Consider the following 14,896-nt stretch of genomic DNA (forward strand, 5'->3'; position numbering starts at 1 on the left):
TCACCTTGTCACATCTAACACTAAATTTGCCACTTACACATTTGATGAACACATTTTGCTTGATTCAGATGTTTCTCAAATGCTGTCTTTCATAAACTGACTAGTGAGCAGTGCTCTAAGCTACATTGGATACAATTTAAACCTTAAAAAACCCAATTATTGGAATGACTTCTAATTGTAAAATGCTTGCAATTATGATGGGTGGAGTGGATGTGGCGTGAGAACCTACATAGAGCATTGATCCCTGGGGGTGGGAGTGCTGCAGTGAGCATAGACAGTAACACTGCACCTCAGGGCCAAACAAAAATAACATGGGAAATCCATGATCAGATATCTTGATGACTTTTTCTTTGTTAAAAGCAGCTGCAATTAATAAGGGCTTGTGGGGAGAAGTCATTTAAGTCAGGAAAGTGGCACGGGGAAAACAGTTAACCCCAGCCTATCCAGTGCTATTATCTGGCTCCAAATCCTCACAGTTAAAAAAAAATTGTTTGTTTGTTTGTTGAATTTATATACTTCCTAGTATAAAAATCTCAAGGCCGTGTACCAAATTAAAACAAAAAATATAATATAAAACGTTAAAATTCATTAAAAGATAAAACAGATAAAAACACATTAAAATTTTAAAATTTAAAATGTTCTTTTAATCAAAGAAAAAGATAATGGAAGACCCAGTGATGGTTTGGCCTTCACTCAATTGGTCTGTGAAGACTGGACCTTCCACTATCAGAGCTGGTGAGAAGGTTTTTTCTCCCACTACAATGTGTCCCCAAATACAGCATTTCATTTCCCCCCCTATGAATAAATGGTAAAAAGGGGAGACTTAGTATAATACATTGGGTTGGATCCAGAGAAGCATGAGTAGAGTTCAGCTTTCCTGCTCCTTTCTCCTCACTGCAGTTGTATGTGCATTTCCAAATACTCAGTCAAGTGCAAGATACCTTTGGATCCAATCCAATAGAGACAGATGTACAATTACAAGTCAAACCAAATAAAATGCTCTTGATGTTTTTCTGGAAATGTGGCTAGCTATCATGGAAGATAATGGGAAAGGCAGTCATATGGGATTTCACAGTGTGTTTGAATCAAATAAACCATGCCATCCTGGCAAAACTAATGATTGCATGCTACTTTATCATAAAATCATACTTCAGTAATGGGTGGTTGTGACTCTACATAAGGGATCATAAAACTTTTGTTTTGTTTTGGGGTTGTTGGTTTTCTTGGCAGATTTGTCATGATCACTTTCACTTTCAGGAGGAGAAGGGGTATACCTGGCCTGTGCAGTATTGCCATTTTCATTAGAGGTGACCCTCGTTATTTGTGGGGGTTCTGTTCTTGCCTATAACCTTGAGTACAGAAACCACAAATAAAGGAACCTTACCAGTGTTCCCTCTAAGTAGGGATGTGCACGGAACCGGATGGGGGGGGACTCACTTTAAGGGCAGGGGAAGGTTCACTTACCCCTCCCCTTGCTTTTCCCACACTGGTGCTTGGTGTCAGTAAAAGCTTTCGGGGTGGCAGTGTACCTCCCTGACACCCCTTCCCCCTCTTTGACTGGACATTGCAGGCAGTACCGGGCACGTGTGCAAACACGTCAGACATGTGCGCTCGATTGTGACGTGCGCAAGCACGATGTGCACACGTGCGCCTGGTACTACCGGCGACTTCCAGCCGAAGAGGGGGAATGAGCAGCAGGGGGTACACTGCTGCCCTGAAGGCTTTTACTGACACTGAAAGCAGAGGGAGGGGTAAGTGCACCCTCCCTCACCCTTAAAGTGAAACCACCCGCCTTCAAACGCCGAACTCCCCCAGTGTTCGAACCTGTCCGGACAACCATAAAAGGGCCTCTGAACAGGTTCCTGCACATCTCTACGTCTAAGGTGTGCACCTGTGCCCATGCTCACATGTTTTTTGATGTACACTCAGTTAATTTGTTGTAAACCACCCAAGACGTATGTTTTGGGCCGTATAAAATATGTTAAATAAATAAATAAATAAATAAATAATTTTGGATCCCACTCAGATTTAATCAGGAAGGAACCACTCTGAATGCATGTGAACACATACTGCCTTGATACTTCTGCCCAGAACAAAACTCATTCCACACACAGGTGAAAAGAATGAGAAAGAACACTGAACCTTACCCTTATGGGAATCTAGGGGTTTGGTTCCTACACACACACAATATGCCCCCAAAAGGGGGAAGAGTAGAAATGAACAGTATGTTGCTCTCCATGGCTCCAGGGCTCCAGAAATGCCCCCCAAACTACCCAGCTCTCTGAATATTTGATGAATACTCACCAGAAAATGTGGTTTTTAAACAGAAAAATCTTCAAAATTTTGTAAAATGGCAGCTGGGAGTGACACTGGAAGTCATTTCTGGACCATTTCCTGCCACTCAGCAACCACGAAGAGGTGAATTTTAGTCTGTTTTTTGCACCATGGATAAAGAAACCTGGTCTCTAAGAAGTACTCTGCTGAATCAGCACTAAGAGCTATCTAGTCCAGCATCCTGTTTTGCACAGAGGACCACCAGATGGAAAGCCCAGAAACAGGAGATAAAAGTATGCCTCTTCTCCTGCCATTGCCCCCCTGCAACTGATGTTTGGAGGCATCTTGCCTCTGAAGCTGGAGGTAGCCTATTGCCATCAAGTCTAGTATCCACTGTCCTTCATGAATTTCTCCAAGCCCCTTTAAAGCGATCCAAGTTGGTTGCCATCACCACATCTTGGTGTGAAAAAGTCCTTCCTTTTGTTAGTCCTAAATTTCATGGACATCAGTTTCATGGGATGACCCCTGGTTCTAATATTGTGAGAGGAGGGGGAAAATCTGTCTCCACACCATGCATAATTTTACAAACCTCTATCACATCTCCCCTAAGTTGCCTTTTAAAAAAACTAAAAAGCCCCAAATGTTGTAGCCTTACTTCCTATAGTAGGTGCTGTAGCCCCCTAATCATTTTGGTTGCTCTCTTCTGCCCTTTTTCCTACAATATCTTTCAGAGATATGGTGACTAGAACTCTGTTGGGCATCTGCTTTCTATTTTTTTCTTCTTTTTGAGATCTTGCAGAAAGACATCCATGTTTAGGACTGGGAAGTAATGCTTTCATTATGATGTCTAAGAAAAAGAGTAGACTATATTACTGACTTTGCAATTTGCCTGTTGATCTGAATTATTTTTGACAGACTGAATGTGCTGCTTTTGCCAACTGGAGTCAAGCAATGGCAAACTGACAGCTTGCATAATGCCACTTTATTCCATTATGTACTTATTAATTAGTGCTGGGTATCATGGTAATGAGACTATTGAGTAGTCTGAAGATTAATTGCAGAAGCATTCCTCTTGTAGAAAAATGTGCCCTGTGATAGTTTCTATCGTTTTGTTTGCCTCCTTTTGGGGATGAACTAAATGAAGTGTATTGTGTTCTATAATCATACAAAGAGACTTGCTACTTTTGCCAAAGGGCAAAAATAAGATGGGGAGTGGGAAGAAAACATCAGGTGGTGCTTGATTTAAAGGGGCCAGCTGTTCTTGCTGGGATCGGGGCAGCCATTACATGCCATGGCTGTGCCGGCTTGGTGACATCATCAGGCCCGTCAAATCAACCAGAGAGCAACCAGCATAGAGTTGCAACCAAGTGCAGTCATCAAGGTAGCCAGAAGCGCATGCTTCCCAGCAGACAGGCATTATGAAAGCAAGAGCCCGGTGCAGAGCTGGGGTAGAGGGGCTCGTGGTCCTTATTCACTGTTGGCCACTGGACATTTGCCACTCCCTCCCCCTCATTCTCACTGGTAGCTTTCCTGAACAGCATATGAAGTCTGATAACTAATGTATTTTGCAAGTTGGAACTTGCAAAGAACTGTGAGGGGAAAGGAGGGCAGCAAGAAACTTTTCAACTAGCTTTGCTCCCTTCTTTTCTCACATCTCTTCCTCCACATCACTGGAGGAAGGGATTGGACAGAGAGAAAACTTGCTTTGAGCTCAATTCTAAGCTTCAACATTGTTTTGAGGAAGAATGTAGAGCATGTGTAACCCTTGCCTGAGATCTGTTTTGGGGTTTGGGCAAGAAATGAAGGGGGGGGTGTATAAGCAAGGGCTTATTATCAACCCACCATAGGAGGGGAGCATCACCCTTACTTAGCAGCAATCATAGACATAAGCTCAACTAGAGCAACTTCAAACACATTTTGACTGAGTATACCTTACAATGCAGATTGCAGAGCAGACCAGAGCAGTGAGTGAAGCACAAGTTAGTCTCAAGGCCAGACATCAATCACCAAGCAATATTACACACACAACCACAAACACACACACAAAGCTGTCACTGGCCATTTCTCACCACACTATGTCACAAACCACAATTCCAGGAAGGAAGGCACCCAAGTTCTGCCTGTGTCAATCTGAGATCCAGCAAAACCAGATAGTTAAAGCAGCAGTAGCACACTGCTGAGAAAAGAAAACCACAAAATCAAACCTTCCTTCCTCCTTTCCTGATGTATCCTCTTCTTCAATAGAAGAAGCACAGTATGAGGGCTCTCTCTGCTTCCGAGTCTCTTTGAATAAATTTTGAAATTCCCTTCTCTTGTGTTCTCCATCCTCCCCCCGCCCCCACAGCCAATTGGGGCATAGTTGTCCATGACAGCACTTTTGTAAAATAACAAGCAAACCAGAAAGCAAGGAGATCACAAGCCAATTGGAAGCCAGTGCCAGAAAACCAATCAGCAAGAGTAAAACAGACCTCCAAAACGGTGCTTGAAATGTCAAAATGGTTCGATCAAAATGAGGTTGTTCTGCTCTGAGCTTGAAAGAGGCCCTTTATATAAAGGTTGTTTGGTTTTGAGCTCAAAACTCTCAAAATAGCTCATTTCGAGTCAAAACGTTTCAATGTTGAAACGTTCTGCACATCCGTATGAAGGACAATGCATCAGATAAATGTACTATATTATAGGGCGGGCTGTGAAATTATGAGCTGCCATAGCAGAGAAACTGATAGAACAGCCCTCTTTCTGAATGTTATTTATACATCCCTGATTGTCCACCTATTATTTCAGCCCACACAGGAACCACAACATCTCACAACTCCCAACCTAAAACAATCTGGAACTGTTCTTGAAAGAACAGCAAACTTGGATCAGATTTATTCTTTCACCCTGCTACATGGGTGGCCATCTTGTATATAAGTGTTGCACAGCAATATTTGGGAAGCTATTTGTGTGAAGTGGATGCCTACACAGTTTGGGAGATTTCAACCACATCTCCACAAATCCCCACAATGTTTTCAAAAAACCCATCTTTGGAAATCAAGTTAATGACTCCTCTGAACCACTGAAAAGCAATGGATAAAACAGGGTTTATTGTTTTAGGGACCAAGATAACAATTTGTATCCCCCTAGCATAACATTTAAGCCTTTAGTGGTCATATCTGTTTGATGTGCTTGTTGTCAACAATGCTTACTACCTGGAGTACCTACGTATACTAAGGAAACCTTTCTTATTTTCAAGTACACTCACGTTTAGCTTCCATTTTTCCTTTATGTCTAAAGAAAAGGATTTGTGATCTTGAAAATTTGTACAAATGTCAACAGCAGATGGTTGTTCCACCCTACTTAAATACCCAGTCACCTAATTCACTGAAACCCCAGCACTACTTTTTCTCTCAGCTGCAGTTACAAAGAGTTTTGGCTAAAATGTCCTAAAGCTGCCAAGAATTCCAGACCACTTCATGTGTATCTGATTGCCTGCACCACCCTTTACTTTGCTTACATTCTGATACTGAAAGCAATTATCTTCTGGCAGGCTGGGTAAGTTCTTGGTAATATTGTTACAACAATGAGCACTGTGAACAGCTTTTCTGGAAACATACAATGCATAGACTAAAAAAGAAAGACTAAAAATGAGTGAATTTTGTAAAGAGCACTTAGAATGAAACTGTAGTAATGGTATGAATGTTGACAGGAATGGTATGAACCAACAATGCTTATATTGGTGATATTTTGGCTGTCTGATAACAGACTCTATAATAAGTAAGTAGCATGCCCTAGGACATGACTCCTTTTTTGTGATGCACATGGCGCCATCAGTGCAACATTCCCAGACACTTCATATACCATTCAGCTACATATTTCATTTTAATCTGTTTGAGGGGCTCTCCATTCTATGTATTTCTGTGGCCGCTTCATGAGAATTTCATGCTTATTGGAGGAGCTGATAAACATCCCACCAACACACAGAGAGACAGAGAGAGAGAGAGAGAGAATTTTGATCAGTTAATCAAATGGAAGAATTTCAAGCAGCCTTGAAACAGTATTTTTTGAGGTTTCTGAATCAGCAACACCTGAGACCAGGAAATGCTAGACCAGACTGAAAGTAAAAGCTATAGTGCTGCTCAGAGCCTGCCTGAAGCCCTGGAAAGGCACAGCTTCATCCAAAGAACCCATAATCTGCCTGTGGGGGCCATGGACCCATGAGCATCTGGCTGTCCAGGCTCATCTTGATAAAATTGTCTTGGTCCTTCTGTGGAACCAAAAGAGCACTCTGTGGTTCTGTGGCCCCATACCTCCTGGAAGCAAGTAGGCAAGACAGATGTTCGGCAGAAATTCAGGAAGGACTCCAGGTGGTCTGGGAAACTGAAAGGGAAAATCAGGAGATTCACTTCACTCTCCAGCTGAAAGGGAAATTCAGGAGAGTCACTTCACTCCAGAGTGCATAGAGTTTACTCAAAACCACAATACTAGAAGCCCAGTTAGATTGTATACCCAAAAGGAGGGAAGGTACCACTAAGTCCAAGAGGATGCCAGCATGGCTAACAGGTAAAGTCAAGGAAGCCATAAAAGGGAAGAAGACTTCCTTCCAAAATTGGAAGGCCTGTCCAAATGAAGAGAACAGAAAGGAACACTAACTCTGGTAAAAGAAATGCAAGTTGGCAATAAGGGAGGCAAAAAGAGAGTTTGAGGAAGAATTAGCTAAAAGTATCAAGGGGAAAATCAAGAACTTCTTTAAATACATCAGATGCAAGAAACCTACCAGGGAGGCAGTTGGACCATTAGACATTGAGGGAGTGAAAGGGATTATTAAGGAGGGTATGGAGGTTTCAGAGAAGCTAAATTAGTTATTTGTGTCCGTCTTCACGGCAGAGGATACTGAGCATATACCTGTTCCTGAACTAGGCTTTTCGGGGATGGAGGCTAAAGAACTGAGTCAGATAGAAGTGACAAGAGATGATGTTCTAAACTGTCTGGAAAAACTGATCACCAGGGCCAGATGGCATCCATCCAAGAGTCCTTAAAGAACTCAAATGTGAAATTGCCGACCTCCTAGCTAAAATATATAACTTATCCCTGAAATCGGGCTCTGTACCGGAGGACTGGAAAGTAGCATATGTAACACTGGTTATCAAAAAGGGATCCAGGGGTGCTCCGGGAAACTACAGGCCGGTTAGCTTAACGTCCATTCCAGGCAAATTGATGGAAAGCATTCTTAAGGATAAAACTGTAAAGCACATAGAAGAACAGGCCCTGCTGGGAGTGAACCAGCATGGGTTCCGCAAAGGTAAATCTTGCCTCACCAACCTTTTGGACTTCTTTGGAGTGTCAACAAATGTGTGGATCAAGGTGATCCAGTTGACATAGTATACTTGGACTTCCAAAAAGCTTTTGACAAAGTTCCTCATCAAAGACTCCTGAAGAAACTTAGCAGTCATTGGATATGGGGACAAGTACATGTGTGGATTACTAACTGGTTAAAAGACAGGAAACAGAGGGTAGGTATAAATGGAGAGTTTTCACAATGGAGGGAAGTAAGAAGTGGGGTTCCCCTGGGATCTGTTCTGGGACCAGTGCTTTTAAATTTATTCATAAGTAATCTAGAAGCAGGGGTAAGCAGCGAGGTGGCCAAATTTGCAGATGATACCAAACTCTTTTGGGTAGTGTAATCTAAAACTGATTGTGAGGAGCTCCAAAAGGATCTCTCCAAACTGGGTGAGTGGGTGCCAAAGAGGCAAATGTGGTTCAATGTTGGCAAGTGTAAAGTGATGCACATTGGGACAAAAAAAAACCCCAACTTCAAGTATATGTTGATGGGATCTGAGCTGTCCGTGACTGACCAGGAGAGGGATCTTGGGGTAGTGGTGGACAGCTCGTTGAAAGTGTTGACTCAATGTGTGGCAGCCGTGAAAAAGGCCAATTACATGCTAGGGATCATTAGGAAGGGGATTGAAAATAAAATGGCTAATATTATAATGCCCAAAACTATGGTGCGGCCACACCTGGAGTACTGTGTACAATTCTGGTCACTACATCTAAAAAAGGACATTGTAGAACTGGAAATTTGCAGAAGAGGGCAACCAAGATGATCAGGGGCCTAGAGCACCTTTCTTATGAGGCAAGTTTAGAAAAAAGATGACTGCGGGGAAATATGATAGAGGTCTATAAATCATGCATGGTATGGAGAAAGTGGATAGAGAGAAATTCTTTTCCCTCTCACATAACACTAGAACCAGGGGTCATCCCATGAAATTGATTGCCAGGAAATCTAGGACCAGCAAACGGAAGTACTTTTTCACACAACACATAATGAAGTTGTGGAATTCTCTGCCACGAGATGTGGTGACAGCCAACAACCTGGATGGCTTTAAGAGGAGTTTGGATAACTGTATGTAGGAGAGGTCTATCATCGGCTACTAGTTGGAGGGCTAAAGGCCACCTCCAGCCTCCAAGGCAGGATGCCTCTGAGTACCAGTTGCAGGGGAGTAACAGCAGGAGAGAGGGCATGCCCTCAACTCCTGCCTGTGGCTTTCAGTGGCATCTGGTGGGCCACTGTGTGAAACAGGATGCTGGACTGGATGCTAGCCTTCGGCCTGATCCAGCAGGGCTGTTCTTATGTTCTTATGGTCTCAAACTGGGGAGCCAAGCTGGAATATACCAGATCAGATTGGCGCTGCTGACTCAGTCGCCTGATCCCTGCAAGGCTAAAAGTTGTAGTAGGGGTGTGCAATTCGGATTTTTGGGTGATTCGGCTCGGACCCGAGCCGAATCACCCCCGTTCTGTTTTGTGCCCGAATCTGGGTCACCCGAATCACCCTTGATTCGGTTCGGATTCGGATTTAATCCGAATCCGAATCTGAATCGATTCGGGGGGGTAAAAAGGGGCCCAGGGGCAAAATTTTGGGGTGGGGTGGTAGTGCCCAATGGGTAGAGTCTACCACCCCAATTTCAGGGGGATTGGGCAAAGTCCTGATTTTTTGTGAATTTTTAAAGTTTTAGTGACTTTGGGGCAGTTCGGGGGCATAGCATGGGATTTGGGCAAAAGGAGTGGGGTGGGGTGGTAGTGCCTAATGGGTGCAGGCTACCACCTCAATTTCAGGGGGATTGGGCAAAGGGCTGATTTTTGGTAAATTTCTGAAAATTTCATGTCTTTGGGGCAGATTGGGGCATATTGGGGCAGAAAGTGGGGGCTGGGGCAGAATAGTGGGGTGGGGTGGTAGTGCCTCATGGGTGCAGGCTACCACCCCAATTTCAGGGGGTTTGGACAAAGGGGTGATTTTGGGGGAATATTTGAAGTTTTGGTGTCTTTGGGGCAGTTTGGGGGCAGAAAGTGGATCTGCCCCAAAATAGTGGGGTGGGGTGGTAGTGCCTCATGGGTGGAGGCTACCACACCAATTTCAGGGGGATTGGGCAGAGGGCTGATTTTTTGAGAATTTTTGAAGTTTGGGTGTCTTTGGGGCAGATTGGGGGCAGAAAGTGGATCTGCCCCAAAGGAGTGGGGTGGGCTGGTAGATAGTGCCTGATGGCTGGAGGCTACCACCCATCCCCAATTTAAGAGTGATTGGGCAGAGGGGTGAATTATGGTGAATTTATTTGTATGAGGTTTGTCTTCATAAGGTGAAGTGTGCTAAATTGATTACTTCCTCATATTATTCATAGTAAAGGAAAGTGTGAAAAAGTGCAAGTGGGGTCATGAGAGTTGTTTAATTGAAAAAAATCTCATTTGCTATGATAGAATGAGAATTCACACCTCAGAAGAACATAGGTTCACCCTGCATGGTTGAAAGTCTCCTTTGCTAATCTGCAGCGAGGGGCCCATTTTAATAATTCATCTTTCTAGTGTGTTCTAGGCATTAAAAGTAATACAAATGTATAGTACTCAATGTATATCACTATATATTGTGACGTGTGTGTGTGTGTATTCAGTGAAATGTATTTGCAGGCAGCATACTTATTTTGGAATATCAGACTTAAATCCTTGGGGGCCTGGGGTGTGCGGAGGCCCTGGACTTTGTGGGGGGGCCCATTTTAAAATCTTGTCTATGGGCCCACTCCAACCTTGCTATGCCCCTGGGTGGTACACCTGTCAAACTGTAATGGGAGTATCCTAAAGCAAGCTCAGGGAGGACAGGAACTACAACATAGTGCTGCATTGTAGCAGAGCGCAGTCCAGCAATTCCTGCTGCATGCAAGTGGCCCTCATTGCTCTGGAGTTTCACTACCAGAGGCCCAATTCAAGACCCCATTTCTTATAACTTCACCAAGAGACAGTCATAAGGCCCTAACTTCTTGGGGAAATATGAAGCTGCCTTATATCGAGTTAGACCATCAGTCCATCCAGCTGAATAGTTTTACATGGACATGCCGTGACCCTCAAAGGCTTCAGGCAGGAGTCTTTCCCAGTCCTACTGGAGATGCCAGGGATTGAATCTGGGACCTTCTGTATGCAGGGCAGATGCTGTGCCACTGAGCTATGACCCCATTGCTGATCTTTCCTAAAAGCTGCTGTGGGGTAGTGTTAGTTCATCAATACTGATTTCAAAGGTGAATGTTAAGGACCATCTTTACTATTTCTGGAGTATGATGAGGGAACATCCCTACCATGACCCATTCAACTGATTCATGTTTCTATCTGCTGGAGCAGGCAGAGAGAGACATAAGAATGAGGAACAGGCAAAGTCCTCTGAGCCCCACAATAACCAGTATGGGACTGGAAAACAATTGAGTAAGAAAAGGTCTGCTCTTGCAACCATTCAACTAATGGCACAGTTTTCAATAAGTTCATGTTGATTTTCAGGTATACTGATACAGGCTGAGGTGATTATGTATATACATACAGCACATGCCTAAGTCTACCTATGTTGGTTATTATCTCTGTGTTTATTTCCCAGGTCCAAAGTAATCACTATGAATTCTGGAAGTGTTGACAAAGTTTCATGGGGGAGGGGCAGTTCAAGGTGGTCAGAATATTATGAATGGGGCATACCTTTCAGGCACATTTTTGCATCTGCTAATTTAATGGGCAAATAATGTTATGATCTGTCATATGATCAGTTCAGATGATATGCAAACCAGTCTTCTTAGGTGTAGGGAGTAGCAGATGTCTCCCTTCATCCAGCCTACCACTGCACCATCATGTGGGGAGTGCTTTGTCCAAACTGCCTCTCAATGCACAGATTAGAGTATTAATCTGGACACTGAGAGTCACTTCAGGTGAACTGCCCCTCATACAATTAAGCAATGGAGGGATGGTGCATCACATACAGGAAAGAGATATGCATGCCCACACTCCTTACCCATGAAACTGAGAGGGTTGGGCCAGGTGAAATATCATCGGAACTGGCCTACATTCGAGATTGTTAAAATCAGTTCATTATAACTGCACACACAGCTAAATTTCACATAGTAAGGAAATCTGAAAACCAGTAATTGATCAAAGTGAGATTATAGAACAATTTTGGAGTTCACTTATGGAACATTCTTGTGTACAGCCTATTCACACATACATGGGAGTAAGCTCCACTTAATTCAGCAGAACTTATGTCCGAGTAAAAATACAAAGGATTGGGCAGTTAGAATGTATATCTGCCATATTTCAAAATGTGATATATATATATATATATGACAGTTATTTCAGCTGTGATGCTAAGTTACAGTGCATGGTTATAGAACTATCATGAACTTGAAAGTTCATTGTTCACAATCTAGCCTCTGTACTCTAAACTTCAACTTACACTCAATCTCTCACTGTCCCACCCTGTCTACACTTGCTCAACAGATCCTTCCCCCACAGCTAAGCTCTGCTCCCAAAACTCTTAGCAATCAGCCCCCAGGTCCTAGAAAATAGGCTGAATCTCTCCTTTCTCAAGCAAACTTGACTAGAAAAGCAGAGCTTTTTGCCAGATAATACCTGGGAGGACTCACCCGCCCTCACCCCACCCCTCCAGTCTAATCTATAGCTACAGCCCCTCTGCCACCCTTTCAAGATCCATGGTGATCAATCGCCAAGACATTTATAATGAAATACTCTATTGCGGGGTCTGGATTGGCTTTTGGCACTCCACCACAGACAAATTGCTACTTTCATGGTAGCGTATTAAAGCCTGTCTGTGTTGGCTTCGACATATACTGTCGCACATACACATGACCAGCTCAACTTGTCTCAGTGTAGCTGGAAGCTAACACAAGCTGAGTGAAAACTTGTCACTGGCTGGAAAAATCATAAGAACCTGTCAGCGGATGCTGCACTGATCTATACGTTTCTGAGCTCTGGAACTTAGCTTTGTGTTATTTCTCTGAGATTAAACTGATGAGGACACAGAGTAGAGTTTTTGACCCCTGTGAAGTACCCACTTTATGGAATTCTCTGCCAGGATGATCTGCCCCAAAATGCCCATACTCTTCTACCACCATACCTTTCTTTTCCAAACTTCCCACCATTTGGTTGAGTCCTACTGTTGCTTTTCTTAATTTATGCAATGTATTTAATCTAAAAAAAACACCTTAATCATAACCATAATCAGATCTTAATCTGAAAAACAATAATCATAGTAATCACATGGGATTTGGGACAATATATCTCCACAGCCTCTAACATTATGCTCAGGCTTTTCATACACTGCCCTACGAAGTTAAATATCTATATTCCAAACTGTTGTTCATTGTGGTCAACATTCTTTTTATCTATTGTATATAAAGGCTATTCGCACGATCAGCTCAACCCAAACTAGGGCACCCCAGCCTGGGTTGGGTTGCTCGTGTGGAGTGCCGGGGTAGCTCCTGATCCTGGCGCTCCTGCCCCTGCTAATCCAAATTTTTAACCCGCTGTTTAGCCGAAGTTAAATGAAGCTGTGGTTTGTTTAACCTTGGCAGGTGATAGTGAGAACCACCACTGCTGGGTTAAAAGGCTCCTCCAGCCCACGGCCCACTGCCATTTCTGGCAATAAGCTGGAAGGAAGGAGCGGCTGTGCCAAGTGTGGCGAATGCCCTCATGAGAGCAGCTGCCACACTCTTAGCACAGGGCACTCTGGGTTGTGGGAGGGGAAAGTGCTCTCAGCTCTGGCCTTCACCACACCGCCACTCAGGTGGGAGCTCGGCATGGCGGAGGAACAGATGGCCACTGCTTGTCTGCCAGGGAATGCAGGTGAGCTCCTGCCTTCCCTGCATCCCTTCTGAACAGTGGTTGGAGGTCAAGTGAACGGCCTCATAGAGTAATCTTTGTATATTGGTTTTGAAAACAGACAATATCACTAAAGGCATAATTAATTATGGCACACTTAATAAAGCAATCATTTATTGAATAATAAAGCAATTGTTTGTAAAACAAAAATATGTTTTTCCCCATATTTGAGTGAATTCCTATTGGTTTTCAACTTAATCAAACAGTGGTTAGAGTGCTGGACTAGGACCGGGGAGACCCAAGTTCAAATCCCCATTCAGCCATGAGACTTGCTGGGTGACTCTGGGCCAGGCACTTCTCTCTCAGCCTAACCTACTTCACAGGGTTGTTGTGAAAGAGAAACTCAAGTATGTAGTACACCGCTCTGGGGTCATTGGAGGAAGAGTGGGATATAAATGTAACAACAACAACAACAACTATTTATTAAATGGGCAGAAGAAACAATTCATTTCATCAATTCAAATGATGGGATTCCATTAATTAAAAACAACAGTAATTCTCTTTCCTTTTTACCTCTTTGTTGGCTCTGTCTGCTTGAACTAAAGTTCCATTCAGGCATGGTTCTACATAGTGGAGTTCTTCATTATACTACAAGAAGAAGAAAAAACACAAAAGAGGGACATTTAATATAAGGCTTTGAATGATACAATTTAATTTAATGACAGCAAAGGATGGCAGTATTGGAATTCAATGCATCCTTTCTAAGTACACTTCCCTATTCCTTTCCTTGAATGAACATTAACACAGAGAGAGCTCTACAGAGATAGTCCAGAAACTACTCCATTGTGTATGAATACAAATATTCTGAATTTTAGACAGATTGACTAACAAAAACCTCCCAGGCTGAAATCTGGATGATATTAAGTACCTCATACATCTACAGCCCAGCCACAACTTAAATCCCAGTCCTCTGCTTCATTTGAGCAAATCCTGGCAAGTATTTGAATCATGGCATGACTGCATGTACGTACGTGTATGTGTGTGTGTGTGTGTGTGTGTGTGTGTGTGTGTGTAGAAGGAAGGTTAATATATAGAAGCCAGGCCAACTTTCAGAGCGTGGAAACTTCTTACAGCAATCCTTAAGGACTGGATCTATTGTGGGAAACACTCAAAGTCAGAATTTTCAGCCCAACATAAAATGTATGAATGTGTCTTCATATCTTTAATTTTGTTTTCAAGCTACTGCCATGAGGACAGGTAATTCAGATCAGGTCTGTGGCACATTCTTCCCCCACTCCAGGCCCTCCCAGCTATTACTTGCCTTACTAGGAATGTGATATATTTTTCCTACTGGGACAAATAACCCAGAGGTGCTATGCATTGGGACTATGGCATATGTGGAAGCATTATGTGGCATAATACTTTCTCCATGCCATTTTCCTAGTGAACATCAACTTGCTGGTCTATTTACCCCAATAAGAAAACAAGCTGTTCTAGTAAGAGCTAATCTGC

General features: G+C 43.2%; 1 protein-coding gene across 6 annotated transcripts in view; it reads right to left on the reverse strand.

Moving 5' to 3' along the window:
• Window positions 1-14,896, reverse strand: part of CACNA2D3 (calcium voltage-gated channel auxiliary subunit alpha2delta 3) — an 878,040-nt gene that overhangs the window by 456,434 nt on the left and 406,710 nt on the right. For all 6 annotated transcript variants that reach the window (XM_053293293.1, XM_053293291.1, XM_053293290.1 and 3 more), the window contains one exon: window positions 13,958-14,032. In XM_053293293.1, the coding sequence (XP_053149268.1) occupies window positions 13,958-14,032 (75 nt within the window). The remainder of the gene's footprint in view (window positions 1-13,957; window positions 14,033-14,896) is intronic.

Source organism: Hemicordylus capensis, chromosome 2 (genome assembly GCF_027244095.1).
Source record: "Hemicordylus capensis ecotype Gifberg chromosome 2, rHemCap1.1.pri, whole genome shotgun sequence".
In the NCBI taxonomy this organism is placed as follows: Eukaryota; Metazoa; Chordata; class Lepidosauria; order Squamata; family Cordylidae; genus Hemicordylus; species Hemicordylus capensis.